Source organism: Haemaphysalis longicornis, unplaced genomic scaffold, assembly GCF_048455015.1.
Source record: "Haemaphysalis longicornis isolate Haplotype H1 unplaced genomic scaffold, Haemaphysalis longicornis Haplotype H1 scaffold_2, whole genome shotgun sequence".
Taxonomy (NCBI): Eukaryota; Metazoa; Arthropoda; class Arachnida; order Ixodida; family Ixodidae; genus Haemaphysalis; species Haemaphysalis longicornis.
Genome location: NW_027526295.1, coordinates 160,146,662 through 160,161,149, shown reverse-complemented (window position 1 = coordinate 160,161,149; position 14,488 = coordinate 160,146,662). Strand labels below are relative to the sequence as shown.

The 14,488-nt window shown below is 47.9% G+C and overlaps 1 protein-coding gene across 1 annotated transcript in view; it reads right to left on the bottom strand.

Annotated features, from left to right (window-relative positions):
* The window catches only part of LOC144169397 (solute carrier family 22 member 7-like), an 88,469-nt gene that overhangs the window by 51,200 nt on the left and 22,781 nt on the right, over positions 1-14,488 (bottom strand). Inside the window, exon 4 of the mRNA XM_077698518.1 lies at positions 4,207-4,375. Within this exon, the coding sequence (XP_077554644.1) occupies positions 4,207-4,375 (169 nt within the window). The remainder of the gene's footprint in view (positions 1-4,206; positions 4,376-14,488) is intronic.

Genomic DNA, 14,488 nt, shown 5'->3' with positions numbered 1-14,488 from the left:
TACATGCGGAGCTTCAGCGATGGAAATGCAGGGCATTACGTGGTCCTGGCTGTGGGGGTGCTCGGCAAGGAATGCTAGGCATTAAAATTAAACACAGAGCCCAAAATGGTCACAAATAACATCGTTTACCTATGTTAAAGGCCACTGAGGGGTAGTAGGAAATGAGATAGCTGATGAACTCGCAAACAAAGTTAGACTCAAAAGCACTGAGTTAGAACTTAATATAACGTAAAAATTGATCCAGAAATAACCTCAAAACCGAGCCATAGCAAACTGGAATAGAGAGTGGCAAAGTAAAAGGAAAGGATCACAGACATACCAATGGATAAACAACGCGAGAGAGTTACCTAGCAATCTCCCAACAAACTATCTTATAACTCGTCATCACTGGCCACAGGAGATTAATGTGTTATTTTAAACGTTTTACAATAACGGATTCAGATACATGCAAATGTGGCGAAAAAGCCGAAAACTTCGATTACGATCGAATACCACCAGCCAATATAGAAACATACTCACAGAAATTAAAAAAAAAGACGATTCCAGGCTCCAAAACTGAGAGTATATGTAACTTCAAACTTGAAAACATATTAGAAAATATGATAACAACAATAAACTACGAAACTCCGCAGAACTAACCTGCTTTGCGACTTCGTCGGAATTAAGGGAGGTGAAAGGGTTTGCGGAGGCCTCGCTAAGACCCCCAAGAACAACATATAAACTCTTCTTAGTGGGCGACCCCCTGCCCAAGCGGCCCCATTTAAATCGACTGGCTAAGACCAAGTGACTTCTCATCCCCTCGCAAGGACCTTGGGGCAAACAAGCTCACAGGGAACACTCTACCCCAATTGAGTTTACAAAGGAAACACTTTTTTACTCTGTGACATCGCTTCTCTCGAGAAACTCCAACAACCCCCTTAACGTTAACGGCGGCCCAAAGAGAGGCCCTATTCCGGAAAAAGAGAGATTTTAGGCGTAAATCCAGCTGATCTTGCATTAGACACTGGGAAAACCTTAAACCAACAAGGATCCAACAAAGGTGCACGTGGCCTACATTGGTCAAAGTTCACATCCTGACGATGGGCAAGCAGCACCCTTCTCATTTGGGAGAAGTGAACTTCAAGACAGCCTCAATGAAAGCACCTCAAAATACAGACAAATAACACCCCCTGAGGGATGTTCGCGCAGGAAGGAGGACAATAAAAATCCCATAATAAGTCTGGACGTAACTCAGCTTTGGAGCAAGGAATATAAAAAAAGAAAAGAAAAGAATAAACAGAAAAGAACGAAATTAACACATGAACTAATATAGCTGAGCAAAAGGGCAAACTTCACTTCCCATCGCCTTTACTCGCTATTTCAGTAACAGAAAAGAACAGGGTATACACATTAACAATGCAAGCAAACTATATGAAAGACTTTGATAAATAACTAGGCGTTTACATTATTATAAAAAAAACCCATGATCAGTAACAAGGGGATCATAAAAAGTTCTGCCATTAAAAAAGAAAAAAAAAGAAAATTAAAGCAGTTCCACTCAGCGTGAGAGCGGTCGGAAGTGCAGAGCAGTGATTAATCTGCCAGGGGGGCTGTGGTGCCGTTATCCGCTCATTTTTACCAACGCTCATGCTGTCTCACTCCTCTCTGGATGAATTGAACGGAGGTTTTTGTCCGATGCCATTCAAATTTCCAACCGGCATCCACGAAAGCCTGGACAACCGATTGCGTCGCAGGCGCCCTGTTTTCCGGTTTACATCATCCCCGGACACTTAGGACGGTGTCCAGGGGATGACGTAGGCCAGAGGTACGGAGCTGGAGCCTTGACAGAGGCTTGTTGTCCGTCACCTCATGCTAGAACCAGGGCGGCCTAGCGGCAGAAAGGGCTCGCATCATCTCGGGCGGCTGGCCCATGTACGCGGCGAGAGCTGCCGCCCCCACAGGCAGGCTAAAAATCAATTAATCATGACCTCCTGTATCCGCAGCTTAGTTGCCCAGTCTACCATCGGCGTCAAATGGAACGCGAACACAAAAATATGAGCCGGAACGTGCAAAATTGAAAAATACTGTTCGTAGAGTTCATATAATGGCACGGTATTGGTATATCTGAAATCTGCCATTCCCAACTTTGTTTTTGCAACTAAGCCACGCGGCATTTCGGCTTGAATGGAAAGAAATCGCACTATTTGTGTGTTCAGGTTCACATTTTCGTGTTCGCGTTTCATTTGACGGCGAAAGTACATCACCATTTTCCTCATTGAACTTTTCCATCTGTGAGGGGTGGAGTCTTAGCAGAAAGGCACCCTGATCATTTCTAGTGCAGAGCACTTCGGGGTCCCGCCTGGTCGTTGTGCCCCGTTCGCTGTCGCGCTTTCTAGCCGAAGCCGCAATCAGGCGACGTAGCGACGTAACGGACCCAAGCAGAGCCCGACGGCGTAGCGGCGTAAAGGAGCCAAACAGAGACTTCGAAAAACAAGCGGTCGATGAAGTCATAACCGCTCGGAAACTCTTGAACCACTCGCGCCTGTCATACATCTCCCCGTTGTTTACTGCAAGTGCATTTGAGGCAAGAACTACGTAAATAACCGGCAACCTCCGCGTACATTTAACTAGGAACGCCCGTTGGGCTGGTTTTCGCCATAGTAAGCGGAAAAAGTGGCCGCCAAAAACGACACATTTTAAACTGCGCAGTAAGGCTCCGAAAAAAAGCGCAAAAAGAACAGTACTCCCGCTCGTGCTGTCCAGACAAAAGTCGCACTAGCACTGCGAATGCGTTAAATTTTAATTGAACTGAACAAAACCTCTGTTCAATTCATCAAGAGAATACTGATACAGGGAGGGTAAGAGAGTGAGTGGCGGTAGCAGTGAGCGGATAACGGCACCTAAGCCCCTACGACTGATTAATCACTGCTCACACTTCCGACCGCTTTTACGCTGAGTGAAACTGTTTTATTTTTTTTCCTATTGCCAACTAAATAAGAAACAGGATCGAGCCAACCTAAAATCAGCAGCACATCTATGCAAAAGAAGTCAAGAAGTCAAGACTTCAATACGAGACTACAACAATTGTTTTGAAATAAAATCCGCTGATTGGCCCGGATGGTAGTTTTTATTTCTTCTTTCTCTCTTTTTTTATTTTAAAAATATGTTCCTTTTTATTTTTGTCACTGCTGGATTAAGCCTGGTATACTTAGTGGCGCAGGGAAGAGGCATGGTATTTTCAATTCCTTTTCGTTGCTTCACAATATTTGTATCCCGTAGTTAACTGAGAAAAAGCTAGCTGTGGGAAGTGTCTGTGCATGATTGCTTTTTGTTAATGGGGTTGTGTTTCCCGTTTTAGGTTGGTTTTTACTGTTATTATTTCATTTGGGATTCTTTTCACGTGATCTAGGTAGGTACTACCGCTGTCAAACATGCATGGGATATGGTTTGTGAATACGCGGTTAGACATGATGGGCTATAGGTTGTATTCACTGGTTGTATAGGTTTTATATTCACTGGTTGTATTCACTGGTTGTATAGGTTGTATATTCACTGTGTGCGAATAATAACATGACTGTTGACACTCCCGCTGAGAATCGGGTTGAAACGGAACAGACTACGAACGCCGGCGTTTTTTTATTTCTGCGGCGTGCAGGCGCAGTGGCACAAGCCCCGCCATGTTTGTGGCGCTTCGGCCATGTCCGTGGCCGTTTCCAGTGTTGCTAAGCGAAGAAATGGACAGCTAAACCTTTCAGTGAATACCATCCATAGCAAAGGCACGGAATCATAACGCGCACACGCACGCACGCGCACACACACACACACACACACACACACACACACACACACACACACAGTCCTTCTCGTGGAACTCCCATTTAAATTTGTAGAGTAACGTATTCGCAGAACTCCCGCCTACTCGGGCCTCTAGTTGCGCTACCAAGGGTGACGTAGCGGGAGGGGCATTTTCTTTGAACAACGAACAAACCCAATTGTTCGATATGTCGCTGCTTCATGTGCTCTAAGACGAGTCTAAAGCTAAAAGTTACCATAGCCGTCGTCCTTGTCCGTCAACACGAACATTGCTAAAATGGCCACCGCTGTGAAGATAAAAGGAACAAATAAAGTGCATTTGGGCCTGAGGAGGGTTTGAACCCGGGTCTCCAGAGCTGCTCTCCCTTTCAAACATAGGGCACTCAGAAGCACGCACCGTTTTGCTCTACTCACCACAGGATGACAAGGATGGCGACGCTGAGCCCCGAGTTTGTGAGGATGAGCCCGCGCCAGCTCTGGATGAGGTCGGCGTACCAGGGAAACGCGGACGCTGTGATGGTCCAGCTGAAGGCCCACGCGAAGCCGATCAGCGTTCGCCTCTCGGGAATGGTGAACTCGATCACTGCGCGGTACGCGTGACGAGAAGACCGGCGAATTCACTTTAAATGCGCACGGCAGACACCTGGGCTCCGTTTTCGGTTTGAAATTGATGGCGTACAAAGAATCAATTACAAACACGTCGAAATTAACGAGAAAAAAATGAAGGAAGATCACACTAGCGCGTAAGACTTGAAGGTAGCGAAGCTGTACCCAACATTCATGACCATCACGACGGTTCAAGTCCACGATTGCAACCGACTGGCCTCTTCGCTGTCGCAACGACCTATACTCCATCATTGTTGCTGAAAGTGTGAGCCTTCTTCATTTCTTTTTGGCAGTGATAATCATTGGACATCGCCTTGAAGGAACGTACGCTATGACGTGTCTTTTTCGCTCGAGCAAGTGCTGCCAGGATTACGGCGAACGCTGGAGTTTTTTGGACAGTCTTGGCCAATCTCCCTAAGAGGGTATGCTTGGCTCAGCAAACGTGCGCCGGGAACGCTGGGCGGTCGCCGTAAGGCACATATACATGATCATTCGGCATTTTCTTGGTTTTTTAAGCTGCCTGGCGGTCGCCGCAGTCTTGGCCAATCTGACTAAGTGGGTATTCTTGGCTTGACAAACGTGCGGCGGAGACGCTAGGGCGGTCGCCGCGAGGAGCGCGCTCACGAGCACTAGGCATTTTCTTGCTATTTTTAACTGCGGACACGAAAAATAACGATTTGCTAAACAGCTTTGCTGTTATCAAATTCGAAGCTCTTCCGTCCTGCGAATGTGGATGACCAGCGGAGCTATTAAATCTGTGTCAGTAACGGCGGTCACAATGGCTTTGTTGTCGCAATGATATACGCTGATCGGCGTACTCGCGGCTACAGACACAATGCCAAATCGATGCACGTACGCCGCTGGGTGGTCGGTTGGCCCTGATCGGTGTGGCGTCGCAAGCCAAGTGTCTCCGACACAAAACGCGTAAATCGCTCCCTTTTCGGTCCCGACATTATCCACTTGAAATCACACGCAGGGGTAGTGCCATCGCAACAAACCCACGGTCCGAGGACGGTTCGAGAAAGGTTCTAGGGCACCTAAGCACGTCTTAAGGGTTCCGAACGCGTAAACACTAATGTCTAATTGAATGCTTGAGCTTCTTTGCTTCAGTCCACCGTTTATGAAGGGCTTCGTTCTCTTGCCGCTTAAAACGATTTGCTTCATGATCTGCTTCAGCCTTACAAACTTTGAAAGGGCTGCGATCTGTCACTTGCACATTGCACCGTTCCTGGTTCCCTTTCGCTACTGCCAAATTAAATCGCGGGCTATGGGACCCCTCATGCAATAGAAGGCTTAGCGCTTCAAAGACACATGCAGCCTCGAGGGTTTTCATGCGAAGGCATTGAAAAATTTATAGAAAGCTTGCCTAATAGAGCTCCTCTGTAAAAGACTGTAGTCGACTGCATTGTGGGTAATGGTTAGCAAACTGCTTATGACCCTACTGCGGATTTGCCATGATCTCCTCTGCTAGTGCACTCCACTGTGGATCAATTTTTGTTCCATCGAGTAGTGTACTCCTCCTGCCTACAGAATATTTCTACTTGGATTGTTTGCATATGGCTACTAGCCTTTGAGGTGGTGCAGGCGTTCGCAGTGCCTCACCTGCTCAGCTTGTAAGCATTACAAAACTTTTTTTTTCACAAGTTTTCACAAGTTTTAACTCGCGCGTCACTTCGTCGCTCAGTTGGCGAAAGAGCGGCATTCAAGATCCCTGTCCCCAGAAGCTGTCATCTAAATTCCAATTGGCTGCATGTGGCCAAAAACTTTCATCAAAATTTCCGATTGGTTAAGAAAGAGGGTATGGGGGCCATCATGACGTCGTGTCTTCCCCCCCCCCCCCCCCCGCCCTTCACGAGGAGGGCGGGGAGGGGGGGGGGGACGAACGAACGGAACAACTCAGAAATGCAGGACACGCAGCCCAGGAACGCTTAGCGTTGACAGGGCGCACTACAACACATATAGGTCCTTCATAAGTTTACACCCTATTGTAGTATGCACCGTTGAATCCGTAGCAAACTGTCGTGAAGGCTTCACTCTTCACATACGAGGCGTGAATAGGCTCGCAGGGAACGGGAGCCTCCTGTCTTGAAAACTCTACTTCGAAGACGTCTACGAGACCCGTGTACAGCAAGTAGATGACCCACTTTAGTATCAGATGCGCCAAACGATTCAGCAAGGGCAAAACCTGTAAGAGGAAGCTGTGTTTGATACGTTCCGCTCAAGTCATAGTCCCAGCTCGGGCGAAGAATAGCAGAAGCCCTCGTAAACAACTTCCGCGCAGGGCAGGCGAAGCCAATGACCCCTGGAAGACTCAACGGGAGCGTTGTCGCACGCGTTGCATGTCCACAACAGAGCTTCTCCTTTACCTGGGCGTATACCGCCATCGTTGTTTATTCGATTGTTATCTGCAAAGGCTGCATTCCGACGCTAAGAGAAGCCGCCGAGCGCGCAAGGCGATAAGATAACACAGCCCAGCGTGCATGTACTACGTACGTGTGTGAGCTAGCCCACGCTCGGCACAGGTCGCACTGAGCATGGCTTTGTGATGGACGACGCCCTAGGTTTTGCGCGCTTTTAATCCCACGACAAGGATCGGCACTTGCCTTCCTTGAGATCCTTTCTTGTTGTGGTGGTCTCCCGACTCGGCCACCATCCGTTCGGGCGCGGTCGGCAAGACCAATGCAAACAGAGCGGACGACCAGCTTATGTTTGTCGCGTATCGGCGACATCTTAACGATCGCAGGAACACCGCCGTTCACCCGTGGTGTACGGTTCGTTTTTTTTTTTTTTTTTTTTTGAAAACCAGGAGAAAAATTAACGACGATAGGTTCGATGTCAGCGTGGAGTCGGGTAAGGGTGAGCGTAAGTGCGCAAACAAGCTATCTCTGGTTTCTAGGAGAACCATAATATTGATTGAAACCGCTGCACGGTTAATCTGTCTCACCAGTTGTTTTCTTTTTTTCTCCGAGTGAAAAAAGGCTACAAGGCGTGCTTAGGTTACTTCTGGTGAACGCTTAAATGTACCCGGTTTGTTTTGTGCGCATGCGTGTTGTCAGTGCACTGTTAGATAGCATTGCGTTATAAATAGTGCCATCTGGAAATCTTTGCGGTTTGCTTGATCGAAAACCGCACAGCCGGTTCTGGTGCGATACATGACATTATAAGCGCCTTGGGCTGATGTTAGCCGAGTTGGTTGGTGCTATTTTGAACTGGAAGCAGGCAGATAGACGAAGGCATGATTAGAGAGAGAGAGAGAGAGAGAGAGAGAGAGAGAGAGAGAGAGAGAGAGAGAGAGAGAGAGAGAGAACAATGTTTAATGAAGTCGGGCGAGGTTAGCTGGACTGGACTTAAGCGCCTAAATTGTTCCGCCAGTTGATGACGTGATGAAGATGATGGCGATGATGAAGAACTTGATGCGCGCAGAGGCGTTGAATTATTCACAGAGAAAGGTCTAGACCTGCGTGTTGCAGGTCCTCTATCAGAGCTTTTGTAGCCCGTAAAGCACGTTTGGGACATGCACACGGTCCTATAACGTCCTTTAGTTGAATGTCCACGGAAAGCGGCGTGCTGACTATTTTAAGGATAACATTGTGAATTACCTTTCACACCCCTGTCGTATGCTGTGTTCGTCCAGAGTCGCCAGACAATGTTGCCTTGTTGAAAGAGGTCATAAGGACAAAATACTTGTTTGGTTCACTAAAAAGACTGCTTTCCCCCGATACCAACAGTACCAATTTTATAGCAAACTTTAAACAAATATTGAAGACATTAAAGAAAACATATGAAGCAGTAGCGACTCCCAAGCCACTTTCTGGCAACTTTTTATGACGTCATAGAATCTTGTTTGTTGCGATTGGGGGCTGCCGACCAGAGCCACCGCCAAGACACATGACTGGGCAATTGTAGTGGGATCTCTAGTTCCTTTTGATCGCACTACTTAATGCTAAGGTGCAGTTACGCACTAATAATTGTGCTTTAGTGCTGGCCTATATAAGGTCCCTCCCTCACATTGAAGCGCGAAATTTGAGTTTATCAATACCTCTTGTGCCTTTCAGTTTAAAACATTCACGCATCTCCACGAAGTGAATCATGACGAGTGGGCGAAGCACATGGGACCGTTCTTACCGTAAATCACCCGTGGCATTGCCCACTCGCTCATGTAAATGAGTGACAACGCGTGTGTACAGTATATGCAATTCCAATACAATCCAATCCGATACAATTCAATTTAATCCACTCCAATCCAATCCACTCCATTTCAGACCAATCCAATCCCAACCAATACTCTTCGCGCATGCGCAACACTGTGTACACGGACGCCAAGCCCCGGAAAAAGCGGGGTCCTAAGGTCGTTCGCCCGCAAAACGTCTTTCGTGCCGGGAATTGAACTGAGTGATGTACTGAAGCCTCGTTCTTTCGATTGATTGATTGTAGGGTTTAACGCGCCGACGCAACGCAGGCGATGAGGCGCGCCGTAGTGGAGGGCTACGGATTAATTTTGACCACCTGGGGATCTTTCACGTGCGCCTAAATCTCGTACACACGGGCGTTTTTTGCTTTTTGTCTCCACCACAAAAGCGGCCGCTGCGGCCGGGAATCGAACCCGCGACCTCGTGCTCAGCAGCGCAACGCCTTAGCCACTGAGCCCCCGCGGCGGGTAAGCCTCGTTCTTTCGGAGTAAATAAAGTCGTATTTTGTCTCTGTGGCTCCTTGAAGCACAGAGATACAACCACACGGAGCTAAGAGCCTGGAAAAATGCGCTAGTGCCGCGAACGGCAGAAACCAGCGAAAGCCAGAGGGGAGCTTTCTTTGCAAGCTGCGAAAAAGGTCTATAGTATAGGCCTTCTACATTGTCATCATCAGAATGGATTGTCTCAGACAGCTGGGCAGCTGCTGCTAATAGTGAGTGGTAAATAGTTGACCTTTTTGCCCAACAGTCGATCGCTCGCGTGCTTACCCTTTGTGAAGTTACTCAGTTTATATCACCCCTTTTTTGTGGACTTTGCGTTCTCTATAAAAGCAGGATCTGTCCGAGGAGGTGCTAGTAGTTGTTTTAACCAAAAAAAAAAGATGAATCCGACGCACAGGTAGGATTCGACGTGAAGCGGAGCTTCAACAGCATGCCAGTCCGAATTGCGCCCTCAAAAGATGTTTTAAGCGAAAGCTTTCTTAGTGGTACCGATGGCGTCCTGTAAAAAAACTTATGCATTTCCCCATAGACCGGTTGGTCGACCAAAAACTCTGATAAGATCTCCGGACACACAGCGCGTGCGTGAAGCCGGGCTTTCTCTGTGTCACGACGGTTACTTGAAAATCGCGAAAAAAGAATGGTTATAGATAAGACAATACACGAATCGATGATGAAGAAGGAGTAGAACAGTATACCTTTATCTTATAAACCACGTAGCTGTGTTTAGATCTTTCGTTGATGCGTTCACCTAGTGCGCGAAAAATTGTCGCATAGGTTCGTTCTTCGTTTGCGATTATTGTTTCCCCGAGCGCGTCCGGACGAAAAGGCCTGCTTTGCAGCGTATCCGCTTGTAGGCGTACCGGAGCCTTGTAACAGTTTCGTAGGGTTAATCTTCCAAGCGGTCAAAATGGGCTCGCAAAACTTTGGGACGGAAAGCAATAGGGCCAAGCAATTGCCTGCAAAAGCATTCCCGACTCGGGGCAGGGCAGTCCAAACTGATTCAAAAGCTCCGTAAATCGCCGCAACCATCCGCGAGACGAGCCGTCCACACAAGGCAACGCAACGTCCAACGCAGCGGGTCCCCAAAAAGCCCTTTGAGAAGGTTCTAACAGGTCGTCAAGGGTGGTGCGGCAACAATAACCACCGTACTTGAATTCTCGACACACGATATGCCGCTATTCTGTGCAGATATCGTTTTTTTTTACTGCCAAGCAGTATATGTATAACCGCCCAAGTTTTGATTCTGGTGAAGCCGCTTTACTCAGCATCGCTCTGGCGCTCCTCCTCGCCACCGCTGACCCCTCTTTTACAACTGTTTTCCTCTCTCCACCACCGAAGCCTCTTGCACAAGCTGCGCAATCGGTCGACCACTGCGCCAGCGCCGTTAACTCATTATTTCGGAAAAACAACGCAAGCGCGAATGGGCGTAAAAACGACGAAAAGCCGCCGCCGCCGCCGGACATGTAGCCGCCGCCGTTGCCGCCTCAAATTCCACCTCGCCGAGTAGCCGCGAATCTATCCCAAATGAAGAGCAACTTGTCCGCTTGGAACGCCGACGTGAGCCCAAAATTCTTCTTCAGCTTGAAAGTTCCCAGTGACATTTTCGCCCGTGTATTTCACGCCTAGGCACGCGCCCATAGGTTGTGGGTGCTAACAAGGGGGAGTGCACGCAAAGCTAGGCTTCATGCCACTACCAATGACTCGCCCGTTGTGCTAGTGGAAGATACGTGGAAGTCTCACGGCTCTATGCACCCTGCCAACCGCCCTCCGTAATCCAGCGGGTTGGGTTTAGGTTGGTGTGTTACACAGCCAGTAAGATGCCTCCGACGTGGAAGGAAAACAGACAGCCACCTGTTGGTCTGCTGGAATAAAGTTCGGGGCATTCCAGGTATTAATTCGCTATGCGACGGACGCATGTTCTTCGAGCAAGAAGAGCGGGAATTGTAGAAGCGTCGGCCCGAACAGAAGTGCCAGTGGGCGCGAAAACAGCGAAAAGCCACTACCGCCACAAGTTCCCTGCTCGGCGAGTAGTTGCGAATCCCTCCAGGATGAACAGCAACTTGCCCACTTGGAGCGCCGACGTGCGCCAACGTTTCTTGTTCAGCTTGATGGGCTTTCAGAGCGACATTTTCGACGGTGTCTTTTACTTTTAAGCGCGCACACACAACCGGTTGCCGGTTTATGCGCGTATGGGTTGAAAGGGGCATGCCATTACTTATGCAATGTCCGTCCTGCTGGCGGGAGGTTTAAACGGGAAACGACAAGCGGCCGCATGCAACCTGGCCGGTGTCGTGAGTGCTTGAGCGGACTCGGGTGGTGTGTTATACAAACAGGAAGACGCCTGCGACGCAAGAGGGTAATACAGCTCCATGTTTGTCCACTAGAATAAAGCTCGAGTCCTTCCAAGTTTCATTCAGCTTATTGGTTACAAAGTATGGTCAATAGCAAAATATGAACAAACGTGTTTTGTTTCGTACACTTTATGGTCTCCACCCAGCTTCGCAGGTCATCCTTCTGCACAAAGGGTAAGGACACTAATTTTTTTTTTGCGCGAGCAATAGCGTCGCACTGCCGTTACGGAACAGTAACAAAACATAAACGTAGAACCTCTTACTAGAAGCGTTTCAGCGCATCTTAGCCCGACCCCGCAGTACATTAATAAACTAGATTTGATGTAGGCAGAGGTTTATGAGCCTTAAAAACAGTTATCCTTTCAGCCGCACCATTCAAATCCCTAAAGCCCGTACTACATGGAGCGATTTCGCCTGCGAATTCGCTGATGCGGCGCCGCTCGTGCGGCAAAATCACCTTTTTTCGTTGCTGCGGCAAAGTGCCAAACATTTGAAGCGGTCGAGCAAACGCCGCTCGTGCGGCGTGTGCGGCGTAGAGGGGCTGGACCTGCGGCCAATAGGAGCACAGCTCGAAACCACTTGCACGCTTGGAAACCAGATGGCGTTGCTTGTACAAGCGCGACAAAAGCGCGGGTAGGTAGCGCGGGCACACCAAAACGTTTGTCTTTTCTGCTGTGTGTGCGTATATTGATAAAGAATTGGCGATTCTTATATAAAACCGCAAATAAACTTATATTTACCGCAAACCAGGCAGAAACAACTTGCCACGAAAGTAAAATAAAACCACCCTTGTTAAAATAACAACCTTTGCTGGTGGCAAACTTAATTCAGTCTGCAAACAAGGCGCATCTGAAATGCGAAAATCGCGGCGTTCGCAGGCCCCATGTAGACGACAATTCCAGGCACTGCGAACTTCGCAAGTGCGAATGTTCGTTCCAGCGGATTCGCAGGCGAAATTCGCTCCATGTAGAACGGGCTTTAGACGTGTGCCCCGCGCAAACGTGAACAAGAAAATAACGAGTATGTCGTAGAGAGGAAGAGGAATAAAGAGAAAGAGAGAGAAGGAAGGCCCGATTAACGCCTATTTGATTCATCTTCAGCTCGAAGACGCTCTCATTGAAAGAACGAGGTGTATATTCGTAATGGTGGGAGAGCGTGTAGGACGGGAAATCCCTTGGTTTGCTTTTTTTTTTCTTTTTAACGCGTGCTTGGCTACTTAAGACGGCTCCACTTGCAGCCCGGCAGACAGCCATTAGATAAGCGCCCATACCCGTACTGCTAAGTGGTCCGGTTTGCAGGCGCGTGCACTGTACGATAAATGCGAGCGGTTGATGCGCTTCCAGAGAATTGCTGGCAGTCGCTATCCGGCATTGCCCCTCCCTCAGGGTTCAGACATGTCTCATTCCAATGTCCTCCACCGCGGGCTGTATTAAAGGGGCTTGCCAGCCGTAGAAATAGTTCCTTTAAAGCGCTGCTTGGAAATAACTCGCAAAATAAAATATGCTGGAAAGTGCGTGGTGCGGCAAGTGAAGCGACCGATTGATGTCGGCTCGATGAGGCCCGCGCAATACCAAGGTAGTTTGGGCGGCGTGCCTTTGATATACCTTAGGTGTGCCGGTAGGTGGAACGGGGAGCCATTCGCAATGACCAACTCTACACATGCAGTGAACGCCGCTACGACAAAGTAAAGTGCCGCTCTTTCTACACGTCAGGACGTGTTGTATCCGCCACTGCTCAGAGGTGTGTCGCCCACAACACGATCAACAAGCTGATGGTGTCGGCTGCCAGTCGCGTAGGAAGGGACAAAAAGAGAACGTGTGCATTCTGGCTGGCATGATTAGTGTGGTGGTGGCATAGGAGCCGTTTCAACTTCGGGATGACAACACGATGGCTGCAGCATCAAACGTCCCGTGTTGAATAAAGTACACGTGCCTATGTGGCCGTGGGCGAAAGATTACTCCGTAACAATGCCATGAACTACGGTATACACTTAATGCCTACTGGGGTCTCCGAATAAACCCACCCGTTTCTGTTCCTCGAACAAAAAAAGCTACTTGATATTTCTTTTGCGGAATGACGAACGGTACCCTTTCTGCTTGATTAGCGTGCGGCTTAAATTAGGGCCACGCCTTTTTTTTCACAAAATTCTGTACAAAACTCGCTATTGACATTTTCAACACAGTCTGTAGCATTCATAGTTGACTCGTCTACATGGAGCTTTCATTTGAGGTAACAAGGTGTATAGTTAACCAAACTCATGAAGATTCAATCAGCCCAATGCACAGCCAAACGCACAGGAGTCGGCCTATTGATAGTAAAATCTGGCCGCAAAAATAAAAGGCAACTAAAAATGGCGAAATGGCGCCCAAGTTCGCTTACGATTGTTAAATGTGGAACTGAAAACTGAAAATGAAGTAAAGGATTCTCATCCAATGCCCTTACATCAGTTAGTTAACTGCCAGGGCACTCCCAGAAAGAAGAGAAGACCCACCGGAATACCTCAACAACCATCAGTCCCAAGTGGTTACACTGACATCCTTTACCATCACCGACAAAATCGGCTCATCTACACCTCCCCTCATCCATCATCTTTCAACACCAACGACGCACGCCTCAGTCGACGCCTTCAAACGCAGGAAATAATTCTACAGAATACAGAATACATCACCAACCTTGCATGCCCCTACGAATGTTCACCCTGCGAAACCCCCAACACCACGTACCACTTAGTGCGAGCTTGCCCCTACCACTCAAACCCCGTCCTTTCCCCCGCCCTGGAGCAGTGGGAGAGCGAGATGAACGGCTGCCTGCCGGAGACGCATTTCAATTAATTAATTAATTAATTAATTAATTAATTAATTAATTAATTAATTAATTAATTAATTAATTAATAATTAATTAATTAATTAATTAATTAATTAATTAATTAATTAAAAATTGATTGATTGACTGCTTGATTGATTGATTGATTGATTGATTGATTGATTGATTGATTGATTGATTGATTGATTGATTGATTGATTGATTGATTGATTGATTGACTGCTTGA